The 15,000-nt window shown below is 45.3% G+C and overlaps 1 protein-coding gene across 1 annotated transcript in view; it reads right to left on the bottom strand.

Annotated features, from left to right (window-relative positions):
* The window catches only part of mcf2a (MCF.2 cell line derived transforming sequence a), a 70,598-nt gene that overhangs the window by 44,097 nt on the left and 11,501 nt on the right, over nt 1-15,000 (bottom strand). The window contains exons 2-7 of the mRNA XM_063190689.1: nt 8,670-8,738; nt 6,767-6,881; nt 5,606-5,696; nt 2,403-2,522; nt 1,666-1,782; nt 21-170 (exon numbers count right to left, since the gene is read on the bottom strand). Coding sequence (XP_063046759.1) covers nt 21-170; nt 1,666-1,782; nt 2,403-2,522; nt 5,606-5,696; nt 6,767-6,881; nt 8,670-8,738 — 662 coding nt within the window. The remainder of the gene's footprint in view (nt 1-20; nt 171-1,665; nt 1,783-2,402; nt 2,523-5,605; nt 5,697-6,766; nt 6,882-8,669; nt 8,739-15,000) is intronic.

Raw genomic sequence — 15,000 nt, 5'->3', positions numbered from 1 at the left:
AAAGTGCTACTAATACATACTTTGAGTCGTCTGTATTTCTCGGTGTGTGAGAGCAGCAGGAACTCGATGGCATTGCCCTCCTCCGGGAGCTCTGTCTCGGCCAGCTCCGTCCCGAACGCCTGCAGCATCTGGGCTATGTCCTTCACCATCACCGCAAAGCTCTCAATAGCCTGCACACACACACACACACAAACACACACACACACGCACGCACAAACACACACACACACACACACACACACACACAAACACACACACACACGCACGCACAAACACACACACACACACAGTGCAGTGCAGGCACACACACACACAGTGCAGGCACACACACAAACACGCAAAACACACACTCGCGCGCACAATCACACACACGCACACACACGCACACGCAAACACATACATGCACACAAACGCACACACACACACATTCAGATATTCAGACACACATACATCCACACATACACACACACACACACACACACTTCAGGGATTTTTGCAGATAAAAAAAAAATGCTGACGCTGTTAGCCCAGGCCTGCCAAACTTCTATCTGCTTATCTGAATGTATCAGTTTACCAGCGATGTGGTCAGAGGATAAAGCAAGCTTCACTCTCTTAAAAAGAACAAAAGAGAGGAGCAGGATGATGATGAGGTCAGCTATAAAAAGAAAACTGCTTTGAAATTAGGCAACTGCTGTATGTACACTGTGCTTATTGTGTAACAACCATCATCCTGTGAATGCATTGCATTGCATTGCATCTAGTGGTCTACTGCGATGGGAAGCTGAAAAAATAAATGCTGAATATTGTGTACATCTCTGCCATGTATAGTATGCATGGGATAGCTGCCTTAAGCCATAAGACATTGCTCACTTGTTCACTATAATACATCCAATGTCTGGACACAAGTGTGTAGCCAGCCTGTACAATATGCTATGTAAGTTTAGTAGACAAGGGGAAACATTGGGACAGGGAACATGCTGCTTATAGTCAGAATGTGGAAGTGTTGACTTCTCTCACTCATACTGTTTTCAGGCCGACCAGAATGGTGCCAGTGCCTGTTCCCACACCAGTTACGTTTGGAATGAAAGCGCTTAGGCCGGCCGCACGCTGGCTCCGACTCCACTTTTGCTTCTGGCGGAATTCGGACCCCCAAACCCAATTTCACACGAACATTGCATTGATAGTCAATGGGCGGCGCCGACAAAATAGAACTTGTCTCTAATTGCTATCCGACATCGGCGAATGTCGGCGGACATCGGCGTCAGTGTGCGTGGTTCTATTCAAAACAATGCAATCGAATTTTAGCTGAGCAGTGCCGGTGTGCGGAAGCCCTTACCTGTGAACCACCTGCATTCATACAAGGCTCTGAACTTTTCCTTATGTGACTACGGTGTGTTACCCATATGAGCCTGATCCATTGTGTTGTCACTGCTCACAGAGACAAAAAAAATTATTTGGTTCGCATCGAGAACCAACTTTCTGTCTCCTGAACGCTCATTAGATGTGGGAACGGGCACCAGTACGGTTCTCAGTCGGCCTGAATTCACCTAATGTAGCCCAATCTGAAGATGACAAAAAATGAATTCAACATCCTTAATCTGATAGTGGGAAAGAGGGGGATTGAGGTGTGTGTGTGTGTGTGGGTAGGGGCGTGGGGGGTCACACCGTTCGCAGGACAATCCAGTCACTGTGGCAGTAGTCCAGGGTCCCCCCGAACTCGGAGGTGAGCTGGTTCTCATTGATGTAGTGCAGCAGGTCTGTGACTGAGCTGAGCATCACCACCTGCGGAGGAGGGAAATGCTATTTAAGCATGCAAAACAAACAAACAAACGCAAAGTATAAACCAGAAGCCAAAAAAGGCATGCAGAGAGGCAGGCGCATACATACACACACGCACACACACACACACACACACACACACACACACACACACACACACACACACACACGCGCACACACACACAAACACACACACACCATTCAGTGGTACAAAAAACACATGCACTCATACATGTAAACAATCTCTAGTAGACCTCCCAAGACGAAAACGTATGAAAAGCAAAAAGACAGGTACAGTAGGTATGGTTGTGCTGGTACAGCTACTGTACTAGCTGTTGCCTTTTGGCACGGTCATATGATCAGGCATAACGATCATACTGCATTATGGGTAGCAGCCCAGCTGATGCCATGAAGCTAGTCATTAATTACTGTGTGTGTGTGTGTGTGTGTGTGTGTGTGTGTGTGTGTGTGTGTGTGTGTGTGTGTGTGTGTGTGTGTTTGTAGGTGTGTTTGCATGTGCGCATCTGTGTGTATACGTGCAGGTGTGTGTGTACAGGCGTGTGTGTGTACAGGTGTGTGTGTGTGTGTGTGTGTGTGTGTGTGATGTGTGTGTGTGTCCTCACAGGCATCTTGAGCATGAAGTCCTCTTGGCTGAACCTGAAGCCCAGGTCGGTGACGGTGCGCTGGAAGAAGCTGGTGGGTCTCAGCACCAGGACCAGGTGCAGGTTCCCAGGGAAGGAGGCCTGCGGACGGGAGAGAGAGAGAGAGAGAGAGAGAGAGAGAGAGAGAGAGAGAGAGAGAGAGAGAGAGAGAGAGAGAGAGCTTTTAGTAAATATGAAGTACCTGGAGACACACACACACACACACACACACACACACACACACACACGCACACACACACAGGTAATGAGACCTGGACATGAGTAAACGTGAGTAAACGTGGACTGTAGTACATTTTAATAAACGTTAGAGAGAGAGAGAGAGAGAGAGAGAGAGAGAGAGAGAGAGAGAGAGAGAGAGAGAATGCATGTATGTGTGCGTGTGTGTGTGTGTGGGGGAGTACATATAACAAATAGACAGAAAGACACAGATCAGGGAGGGAGGCCTGGGGATGGGAAGGAAGAGGGAGAGAATTTAGATAGTAAATTAGTTAATATGGAACTGATAAACATGGACTAGCTGGGGGGGGGGTACAAAATGGATATAGGCAAATGGACAGATTAAAAGTCCGACAAAGAGGCAAATATTAAGGCAGACAGGCAGAGAGCAGGCAGGCATGGAGAGGCAGACACAGAGGAAGATAGACAGACACAGATATAGAGCGATAGATGAGAAGAGAAAAAATAGAACCAATAGCAATACAGTCTCATTTAAGTAGCCATGTGTCTGACAATAGTGTGTGTGTATGTGTGTGTGTGTGTGTGTGTGTGTGTGTGTGTGTGTTGATGTGTTTGGTGCTGAAAGAGTGAATAAAGTGCTGTATTGCAGTGGCTACACAAGAGCAGAATTTTAAGTGGTGCCGAAAGCCTCAGGGTGTAAGGACATCTTTTCAAGGGCACGCACTCTAAAAATCACCACCTATCTCTCTAGGATGAAAACAACTTCTGGCACAGCACCAAAGCGTCCTGGACTGGCTTAGCTCCATATCAGAGCCATTAATCTGTTTTACAAATCAGGCTGGACAGAAAACAGTGCCAGTCAAAATCGTCTAAACGTCCATTATGCCTCGAGCTTAATACCTCCCACTCTGGATAGTCAGACCCAGAATAATCATCTCCCCACCGTGGACGCCCTTGCTTGCAGCACTTTGGCAGAGAGAGAGAGAGAGCAAGAGAGAGAGAGAGAGAGAGAGAGAGAGAGAGAGAGAGAGAGAGAGAGAGAGAGAGAGAGAGAGAGAGCGCAAGAGAGATGGACTGACTCACTGCATGCACTCTTACGCAACACACAGAGAACATCGCAGGTGTGCTGAGTCGGCAGTCTGGTTGGTACAATATAGCAGATGTTATCTGAAGCAGCAAGACTTTATTAATAGTAAAGAACGATAAACTGACACAAGTGGGCTACAATGTGTCCGTGTTTGTCTGCAAACTTCGGAAAGTCTTCCACTAAAACACATCGGGGCTAAAAGCAGACAGCCTGGAGACTGCACTTAGGCTATATCTCAAATGACGTCACGTCTCTCTGCTGACTGGCGTGGGAAGCTCCTACTTTTAACTGCACAGGATGATGAACGGGAGCGACCGTTAAACGCTAACAGACAATACATGAACACGCATTATTCCTTGCAGCTATGGTAGCGAAAATGCACTTGACATTCATCTGTCCTCGGGTGAACGTCGCCTCTCCCTCTGACGTCTAGGTGAACTATTCTCTCACAAAACGACCGTCTCGACAGTTTAACGACAACACTGAAGGGTTTTATTGCACCGCATTAACAGAACAGCACGAGCGGGCACGTCCACCACCAGCACCAATAGCATGACTAGGCTAAAATTCCGATGTTCCACGCGCCTGCACCATCCCGCGCTCATGCACGCGTTCGCTGCCGCATTCTGCCTCACCAATCACCGCCCCTCTCTAAACTTCTGAGAAACTCTTAGCAGCACCGACCGGACAAAGAAGAGACAGAGAGGCAGAAAGAAAAAGACGAGCATTACCGCCGCCCTCCTTAATCTGGGCATGCAGCTGTCTTGTGGTTCGTCCATAGCGGGGACGAGAGAGCTTTGTAACGGATGAAGTGGAGTCTGAACCTCGCCCATCTTGTCCTGAGAGTCGGTGCCCGGTGCAGCAGACGATAGCACCGGGACGGAGCTCCGCTGCGCTAGTGCCGCTGCCACAGCAGGGTGGCAGCAGCGTCTGCATTCTTCTACCCTCTTGTCTCTCAGTCTCTCCCTCCCTTACCAAAAAAGCGTCATCATGTAAAACTTCCACGTAACCGTTGCTGTTGCTGGGACAGGTGCCGCCTACACGTGCTTTTTTGTTTGCCCGGACACCGTCACTATGCAGGTCTCTCAAATTACAAGAACACGAGTAGAGGTGAACAAAAGAAATAGGACGTCCGCACATGGCAGAACCCATAGAAAATACTTGCACTGAAAAACCTAACTGACTGCAATTGAGGGAAGAGAAACTTAGAGCCGACTCTGGAAGACAAAAGCATTCCCTTTCTTGCCACCAACGCAAAAAAGTTCAGGACCTTGGACAGCAACATCGATCCACGTCTAGCTAAGTGCACACACCGTTTCTCACAGAAGTGTTGAGTCCCAAGAGGCTGGTTCTGGCGCTTAGACAAGAATAGCTTACTGCTATATATGTACTATAAAGTATATACAAATAAATAGTTTAATATCTGTAAGTCTCAAATGTATGTACACGTACAGTGTGAACGGTACGTGATTTGCCCCCCAACATCAGACTCTCCCCCACTACCTCTTTTAAATCCAGACTAAAAACAATTTTTATACTTTAGCATTGCTTCATAGTTCTCACCTTTTTGCCCTTTAACACCTTATATATTTATTTAATTTTATTATTAGGGTTTTTTTTTAAACTTTTTTAACTTTAACTATTTTATTTGAAGCATATTTAGGCCTACCATATATAGCCTAGGCCTACATTTTTGCTTATTGCCCTTTATGCTGAAAAATGTTTATTATGCTGCTGAAACTGTTTTACTGTTTTGATTAACATTTTAGTTAGACAATGTACAGCACTTTGGTCAGTTTCACTGTTTTTAAATGTGCTTTATAAATAAAATTTACTTACTTTACTTACTACAGTGTGAACAGTAAAATGTAAGAGGAAGGAGGCTGATCATTTAGCTCACCGCAATCCTTGCCAGGGCTGTTTTGATCGAGCCCCATGTATCCAACCGCCGGTCTAATATGACGATAAATTTAACTCCAGGTTGTCGAGCTCTGTGATAAAAGTAAAAGATAAATAAATAAAATCTCACATACACCTACTTCAAATGGAAAATTATAAAACATACACATTGTCAATACACACAACACACACAAATAAAGCACTCCAGACTATGAGTCAGAGCAGCAATATAAGGACACAATGACTCAGTCATATCAGAACGGCAAAATCCAGTCACAAATTTGGTCCATCCAGCTCTGGCTCATCTTATTCTTGTTCTCTCCTGTCTCTTTTGTTATCTAATGAATTACATTTCCAAAAGCACAAAAACACATTCAGCTCTCTGCATTACCAATACAATAAAGGTGCTAACGGAATAATTAAAAGATAAAACATGCATTAAGTGACAAGTAATCAGTCTCACTTTTGTTGTGCAGTCTCCTGTGTTACATTGACATTGATCAAGTTCCCAATAGGACAAATAAGCACCCCATCTATCATGTTATAAATACATGACACAGACCCTGTGTTGCTGCATTGACATCAGTCAGATTTACGAAAGGGCAAATGAATACCCATCTATCATTTTATACTGCATACACATCACACAGGCCTCTAGAGAGAGGTGAGGATTTCAGATTGACAACCATGGCCAAAGGAAAACATAGACACACCGATTATCTGATTATCTTATTCTGTCCAGAGCTCTATGTCATTGAGCCTACCCAGTGCATTAAGTATACTAATATTGCAAAAATCAAGTCTCCAAAAGGACTAATGAACACCCCCTGTGCAGTGTAAATATTGCAGCGATAATTCAACTCTTGGAGAGTCAAATTGAACAACTTATCTGGTTGGTTCTACACTCTCTACCTGACTCCCGCTGATTAATGTGGAAGTATGTTCATCTGAGAGTCAGGTTATAAGTAAATTAACACTATAAACTGTTTATTGATTGATTGATTCACTTATTTATTAGCCTATTACTATTATTTTTATATCCCTTGATCATGTGCATGTGTGTCACATGCATAGGCTCAGATTGACTCTCAAAGTGTTGTAACAATGACTACAACATTTACGGTGTATGTGACCTACTGTGTATAGTACACATGTCACCCACCTGGGGATCAAGGTGAGATAGGTGAGCACTTTGGCCAGGGCCTCCTCTGGGATGTCACAGAACTCAGAGCACTCTGGCAGGGTGATGATGACACTGGAGTCCTCGCCACGACCACCTGGTGGCAGCCAGGGGCAACATTATTAGATTAAACATGCACACAGACACACACAGACACACACACACACACACACACGCACGCACGCACACACACACGCACGCACGCACACACGCACAGACAGATAGAAATGCACGCATGCATGACACACATGGAAACCCACCTACTCACACACAAGTACACCCACGCAAACATGTGCCCAGACAAAAGCTCTATCCTGGCCACCCTATCCCTAACCCTCCATACTGTAATACAGTGGGCCGTGTTACCCGCGTCACTCTATCCCACACCTGTGGCTTCATCCTCAGTCTGGCTTCTTACTTAGCAGGGTTCAACAAAAGGTCCAGTCTTAGCAGCTTCTGAGGAACTAAGTTTCATTGCCCACCTTTCAGAAATTTTACATTTTACCTTCTTTCACCACAATACTGCCAGCTATAAACTGCAATATTTCCATAATGACTGTTATTTATGTACAGTATATGAAATGTTCACATAAGACAAAAATATTCTTTATGTTGGATTCATGGCAAAATAGGTGCAGCAATCCGAATAGGTGCAGCCACTCTAAAAAATGGTTACTTTTGGATACTCCCTGTTAACTTGTGTTTTTATTATACATCTGTAATGACAACTAAGTTTGACTCTTGTCCAAGTTGATCTCATACATGTACCGCAGCACCTGTGTATTTGATTATAGCACAGCGGGATACCAAGGGGTGTCTGGGACTGTAAGGAGCTCATCTATGCTTCCCGCTGTGTGGTAGCCAAACACCCTTAAGGGTACCTGTATGTTAAAGATCAACTTAGATGAGAGACAAACTTTGTTGTCACCTCATATTTATAAATGCAGGGTGACAAAAAATGGAAGAAATGTATGATACATAACAAATTCATGAGAAGCCTAATACAATCTGTGACTCTCATATGAGAATTCAGAGGTTTTATTGTATTAGGCTATTCTTAAACATAGACCACCGTACCAAATAATTGTCTTTGGTTGTCGCACAGTGGGAAGCCAAGGGATACCGCATGCCATAAGGAGCTCATGTGTGAGAGCATAGGGTTTATCTCAACACCAACTAATGGGATTATCTGTGGTCTAACCCACCTTCACTTGAGCTGTTGCACTAGCTGTACATGGAAATACTATGTTTAATCTACACATGCTGCATTTAATATTAAAACATGAGGCACATTTGTAATTAAAAGTTACTGCATTTATTACCCCTTATGTATAATATATGTGTAATGACAATATGTCTGAATGTAATCTGATCCTCTAATCTAATCTCACTGCATTGTCTTAGTGCACGTAGCATTAGCTTAGTTTAGCTAGTGTTAATAGGTCAGAGTTAAGCTCCAGCAGCATATGGGAGGAGGGGAAGGACTGATGCTGAGCAGGGGAAGAAGGGGGTGAAGTGATGAGGCAGTAGATGGGGTGGGGGAGGACGGTGGGTATTTTGGTAGAGTCAGTTCCTTGACATGTTCTAGACATGCAAAGGAATTGAGCTTGCCCTTCTCACTGTTCTATGTGTGGCCATGTGCGCTAAAGGACAATATTTGGGACTATGTGTACAGGTACCACAACTATGGTTGGTATATCCTTTTGTTAGCCATTCTAAGTGTGCAGGCACTACTGTAATAACATCACACCTAATCTCTACAGCCGCTGGGTCTGAGTGCTGTTAGAAGGTGAGGGGAGGTGGCAGAGGGGTGGTAGGGTTTACACTGAGGGGCATGTGGTGGACTGGCTGTTAAATGGTAAATAACAAGTAAATAACATCTTACCTGATAAATATGCTACTTGCTTCTCTATGTAGCCACCCACTTCTTTCATACTCAAGGGGACAGAGACCTCTGGAAAGTCAAGAGAAAACAGTGTGAACAGTGTGAAAAAAGCCAGTGTAAACTTTAGTCAGCCCTGTCGTGTTACACATTACACAGAAACACATTTTGTTGCCCTGTCTTTACGCTTTGCACAGTAGGCCTATGTGTACACGATGTACATGAGTTTAACTCACCAGACCTGATCGACCATATTGAATGTTTCCCAGTTCTTTTGCAATAGTGCTACCTAGTGTTCATAAAACAAAACACTTGTCTTTCTCAAAGCATGATGATATTATAGCAGAGAAGAAGAGGAGATTGTTCATTAGGAGTTTGTCCCAGAATTGATATGATGTACTAAGGTTCTAAGTTGCCCTCATATGGCTGCCATGCCCTTTTAGGAGACTAGCGGGGGTTCAGAATGAACCAAGTTCAATGGGAAAGTCCCACTCATTTAGGAGCCTGGAATTTACCCCATGATGTTGCATTGGTGACAGAGTATGCTGTTGCCATATTGAAAATCTTTGGTTCTATTAATAAAAAGACCAGTTTAAACGGACCATGTCTGATTCCTTTATAATGACCTTGAACTCTGCAAGAAATGGCTAGCCAAAGTAGACAGGAAGCCCAAACAGACAAAGAGGCAAAGACAAAGACAAAGACAAAGACGCGAGAATACGGTGTACTGTTACCATGATGTGTAAGCCGCAGCGCGTTGTGTGTCTTTTTACGGGCCCCGGGATCTGTTACTGGCAGGCCGCCAGAGGCCTGCAAGCCCATTAAAGCCAGATATTGGACACAGGAGCGCTCAGTTACATCTGCATCAAGTCTATGAATGGACCCTGGCCTGGCCTGGCCTGGCCTGTACACTACACATCCCACAGTAAACGTCTCCCATATCCTCCCATATGGGCGTAACGGCTCACAACAATGGCAGTGGCCCAGACACCACTAAAACATTCACCAGAGACAGCAGTGAGCACACAGCATTCATGGCACCTCAGACAATAGGAAATAAAAGCCAATCTGCGGTCTAATGCTGTGTACGTTATTGTCTGAAACCTATGTATAAAATGAGTGAACCCTATTTACATCATTTCAATGTAGGCCTACTATAATACTCACTTGTAAAGCTCATGTCTCAATTACTAGTTATGTACCTCCGAAAGTAGCCAGAGACCTGCAAGCCCATCAAAGTCAAATTAAGGACACAGGAGCATTCTGCATGAAGTGTATGAATGGACCCTGGCCTGGCCTGTACGCTACTCCACATCCGATATGTGTCCAATATCCTCCATATGGGCTTCATAGCTCACCGTAATGGCAGCAGCTCAGGCAGCCCTAAAGCATTCATTGCACCTCAGATAATAGGATATGAAGGATATTTGGGGTGCTCCAGTGCTGTATTGTCTGAGTCTGTGTATATATGAAAGAATTAATGCTTTTTAGGCCTACGCACATCATTTTAAAGAGGCCTACTGACTTTTTAACTGCTTTCAATGAAAGACAAGATGCAAAATAATTAGAATTAGTAGGAATGTCGGTAACACTTTACAATAACGTCCTATTCACAGCTTCCTCCAAAGGCCAGATGGCATGAAACTACATAAAACTGACACAGTAGAAATTGATTCCCACTCCACTGTGCAGTCATAGTTTGGTTATTACTCATTTACAAACATTTGTAAATGATTTGTTAAATGTTAATTGTTATTAAATGTTAATAAAATGTTTATAAAGCTGTGAATAGGACGTTATTGTAAAGTGTTACCGGAATGTCATATACGTATACTGTCATATTTGCATTCATTTTTTTCAGGTGTCCTACCTGTATGACTGAATCAATATATGTAATATGTCAATGTGCAGTATGGCCACACATTTGTAGACACAATCGAGACAAAACCAGCTATGTAGTAATAATAATCTGTCACCCCCGGCAATTCACCATGCAAAACTAAACAGCAGACGTGTTGGAATTACATTCACAGCCTGTCTCCATTATCCACACATACCATGTGGGAGACAGAGACACTTGGCAATCATAGTAAAAGGGGCTTTGGATAAAAGTGCCTATTAAGAACAGTGCAATGTATTATAATGCTAAATGTAATGTTGTTATTATGGTATGTATCCACTGTGGGCTTCATGTTATGCTAGGCACAGCAGTAGGCCTCATTAAGTTTCCTAATGACCTTCACAAGTCAGCAGTTTGCCATGGTCCATGGGGTTACTGCTGTGGCTGCTAATGTTACTGACGTTAACCCCCTGCTGTGCTACTGCTAATGCTGCTTCCAGCTGTGTTCTGCTACTGTATGGAGATACTGCTACTGTAATGTTGATTGCTTCACCACTACTGTGAGCTATGGTGCTACGGCTACTACTGATGATGCTGCCCACAACTCCACCTCCTCCAACGTGGGTCATGAAAGTGAAGAAAAGAAAGTCCACCTGCAAAATTCCCATTGTCATTGTGACACAGCACACAGTGCTCACTGCACACAACGAAATTGCATTTATGCCTCACCCGTGCAGTCCCAAACGGCACCCCAAGAGAGCAGTGCAGCGGGATGCTCAGGGTACCTCAGTCATGGAGGAGGATGGGGGAGACCACTGGTCTATTATTCCCCCCACCAACCTGGTGGGTCAGTAGTCAAAACGGCAACCTTTGGCCTACAAGTCAGACACCCTAACTGCTTACCCATGACTGCCCATGGTGCTACTCTTCCTGTTAATGCTACCCCCAACTGTGCAGAGTGGTGCTGATGCTATACAACCAACACACTGGGGGGTGCTAGCGTGATGCTACTGTAATGTGCCTCCTACTGCTGATGATGCTGCTGTCCTCCAGCTATTTGGCACGGTGCTGATGCTGTTACTACCTTAGCGACAGCTGTGGGCCACAGTGCTGTTACTACTAGGGGAAGCCTTTCAGATGTTTGACATGGTGCTACCGGGGAGCATATCCTATGTTCCCTGGCCAACCTTTGGTTGACAATTTCTGGAGTTTGAAAGTGCCACGCTACTATGTGAGGTCATTTCTATATTGGCACCAGACAATGTTTATGTGAACGCCGGAGAATATTCAACTATGTCCAGACCAAAAACCTAAACCTGATACTAAAAACTGACCATAATATACTGCACTGTACGAACGGACATACGGCACTGTTGGCAGGACCGTATTAACAGAGAGAGTAGAGAGAGAGAGGTTCCATTGGCCCATTGTTTCCTGATTCTATTATTGCAAGGGGGAGGGGGTGAATTCCCCCTTTAGGCAGACCTAGGCAGACCTAAGGACAGTTCTATTCAATGCAAGGAGTATTATGACACGCCCCTTTAGGCAGACCAGAACCTGGTCATGTTAGGTGCTCATAGCAACCTATTATGTTGGCATATCTCTATATACTTAAAGAATCTCTGGTATTAAGCTCATGTTGTCCCCGGGCACTATACCTCACTGGTGCCCCCTTTAAAAGCAATATTTGTTAAGTTTATGTCTTGTGGTGGCCCCCCACTGGTCAACAATGGTTGGTGCCCCTGAGCACTGTGCCGCTGGCCCTTGCTGGCCATGCTGTAAGACACCGTGGAACAAGGATGAACTCATGTCACTTTTACTGCTACTGCTGCTAACATTCAGCTGTGCAGTGTAATACTGGTGCAGCTCCCCCAGCTTTGGGTCATGGCCATGCTGATTCGATTCTCCAGCTGTTTAGGGAGGATAATACTGTATATCCAGACCCCGATGGCTCTCCATCTACTTCACCCAGTACAGAAATCAAGCCTCTTACAGCGCAGCACGTCCTCTTACGTAAGTGACTTTGGATATAAGCATCTGATAAATGTAATGTCATATGTGGGTAATGTAATGTATTTTTATGGACAGGGCATCATGCTGAGTTCACCCTTCTGATCTAACGGTAGGGACACATTGGAGGCGATGCAAGCGAAGTGAAGAGAGGCGAAATCCAACCGTCATCAGGTCGTCGCGGCAAATCAAATGGAATGGAACAGTTATGTTGTTGATTTGATAGGGCCGCGGCAGGCGAATTCGCTCCTCATTTGCATAACATTAAACTGTCTTTAATAATTTCGCTTCGCTTCGCTTCGCTCCTGTTCGCTTGCTTTCGCTTGCCATCGCTTGCCTTTGCCTCTCTCATAGGAATGAATGGCAAAGTTCACAAATTCGTGTGTACAGTATGTGTCCCTACCGTAAGAGGACTTGCAGATATGTCAGGAGGAGACCAGTGAATGTAATTGAGGAGAATAGGCCGCTGTGTCTCTAGCAGTTTGTAACTCAACAGAGAGCTGGTACAACTGTCTAAGCTGTGTACATTTCAAACATTATGTGTCATCACTTTCAACTGTATATGGTCATGTATCATTCCTCCTCTTGTTGTCTGTGAGCACATTAACACATAATACAGCAAATAGACAAGCGCGCACACACACACACACACACACACACACACACACACACACACACACACACACACACACACACACACACAAACATGGTGCTGAGTGAATAATTTAAAGGGATGTAGGTAGGTAAGAGATTAAAGTTGCATGGAGACTCCAACAGGTAAATTAGAGCAGCTTCAGAGTCGTGTGGACCATGGGCATGAGTGACTGGCAGCCTGTTACCTGTCCCCTGTCCCATGTCGTGTGAATGGAGTTGGGGCGGTGCGCCGCGTCACTGGGGCTCTGAAACTTTCATGAGCTCGGCTCTCATGTCATGGAACCGAGTGTGGGGCACCCTATATTTTCTCTCCTCTTCACTCGTCTCCTCTACTCTTTATTCCTCTCCTCTCCTCTCCCCCTTATTCCTCTCTTTACTCCTGTCTCCTCTCCTCTCCTCTTTACTCCTCTGTCCTCTCTTCTCTCCTCCTCTCCTCTCATCTAATCTTTACTCCCCTCTCCTTGTCTGGCGCCTGGGATCAACATGTGCAACATGGCCACGGCGTCTCAAAAGTCTGATCCTTTGTCAACAGGTAAGGTGTCTGCTCTCCTTGCCCTTGCCCGTTACTCTGTGCTACATCCCTCTTCCTCTTCCTCCCCCTACATCACTCCTGCCTTCTCCTCTCCTCTCATCTCCTCTCCTCTCCTCTCCTCTCCTCTCCTCTTCTCTTCTCTTCTCTCCACTCCACTCCACTCCACTCCACTCCACTCCACTCCACTCCACTCCACTCCGCTCCTCTCCTCTCCTCTCCTCTCCTCTCATCTCCTCTCCTCTCCTCTCCTCTCCTCTGTATTCACCTCTCCAGCCAAAGTGAGGAAGAGGAGAGGAACTGTGGTCATGTGTCACATATGCAACATGGTCATCCACATGGTTACCATATTCTGTGTGGGGTGCTCCTCTTCTCTCCTCTCCTCTTTGCTCATCTATACTCTCTCTCTCGCTCGCTCTCTTTCTTCTCATTTCCTCCTTGCATTGTTGACCTCTTCTCAGTCTCATTTATCTCTTTTCCGTTTCCATTCTCCTCTTCTCTCCTTGCTTATCTCCTCTCCTCACCTCGCTCATCTCTCCTCTCCTCTCCTCTCCTCGCTCTTCTCTCCTCTCCTCTCCTCTCCTCTCCTCTCCTCTCCTCTCCTCTCCTCTCCACTCCATGCAGGCTCCTGGCACTGGGAGGGAGGCTGTGGTGTTGTGGCACAGGTGTGGGGCCCAAGAGGAGCAGAGAGAGACACGTGGAGCAGCTAACAATGACATCATAACTCTGGCTTTAGTAGTTGGTTCTGTGTACCGTGCGCCTCTCCTCTCTCAGCCAGCTGGCATCACAGGGCCACAAGGCCCACAGGGCTCAGGGCTGGGGGCTGGGCCATGAGCAGGTGCAGTGGGGTGGGCACCTGCTGGACACATGCCAACAACACCGTAGTCCTCAGGGTAGTGCCACCGAGTGTCTGCCTGCCTGCTCCATGTCTAGCCATCCCTCCCTACCCTTGTCTTACTGTATATGTAATATACAGGTGGGTGGACAGGATCTATCTATCTATCTATCTATCTATCTATCTATCTATCTATCTATCTATCTATCTATCTATCTATCTATCTATCTATCTATCTATCTATCTATCTATCTATCTATCTATCTATCTATCTATCTGACCTCTCGGAAACATCTGGCATCCATACATTTAACACACCTGGGAACAGTTAATGGAGCCAGACAAAGCAGAGACAATGGTTACGTTTACATGAGGTTTTTAATTCCGAATTAATAATTCGGAATTAAATAGTCCTGTCGACTTTACTTCGATCTTTCATTTGATTCCAAATTGTGAAGTGTTTTCA

This window comes from Engraulis encrasicolus, chromosome 23, assembly GCF_034702125.1.
Source record: "Engraulis encrasicolus isolate BLACKSEA-1 chromosome 23, IST_EnEncr_1.0, whole genome shotgun sequence".
NCBI lineage: Eukaryota > Metazoa > Chordata > Actinopteri > Clupeiformes > Engraulidae > Engraulis > Engraulis encrasicolus.
This window is presented reverse-complemented; position numbering and strand designations above follow the sequence as displayed.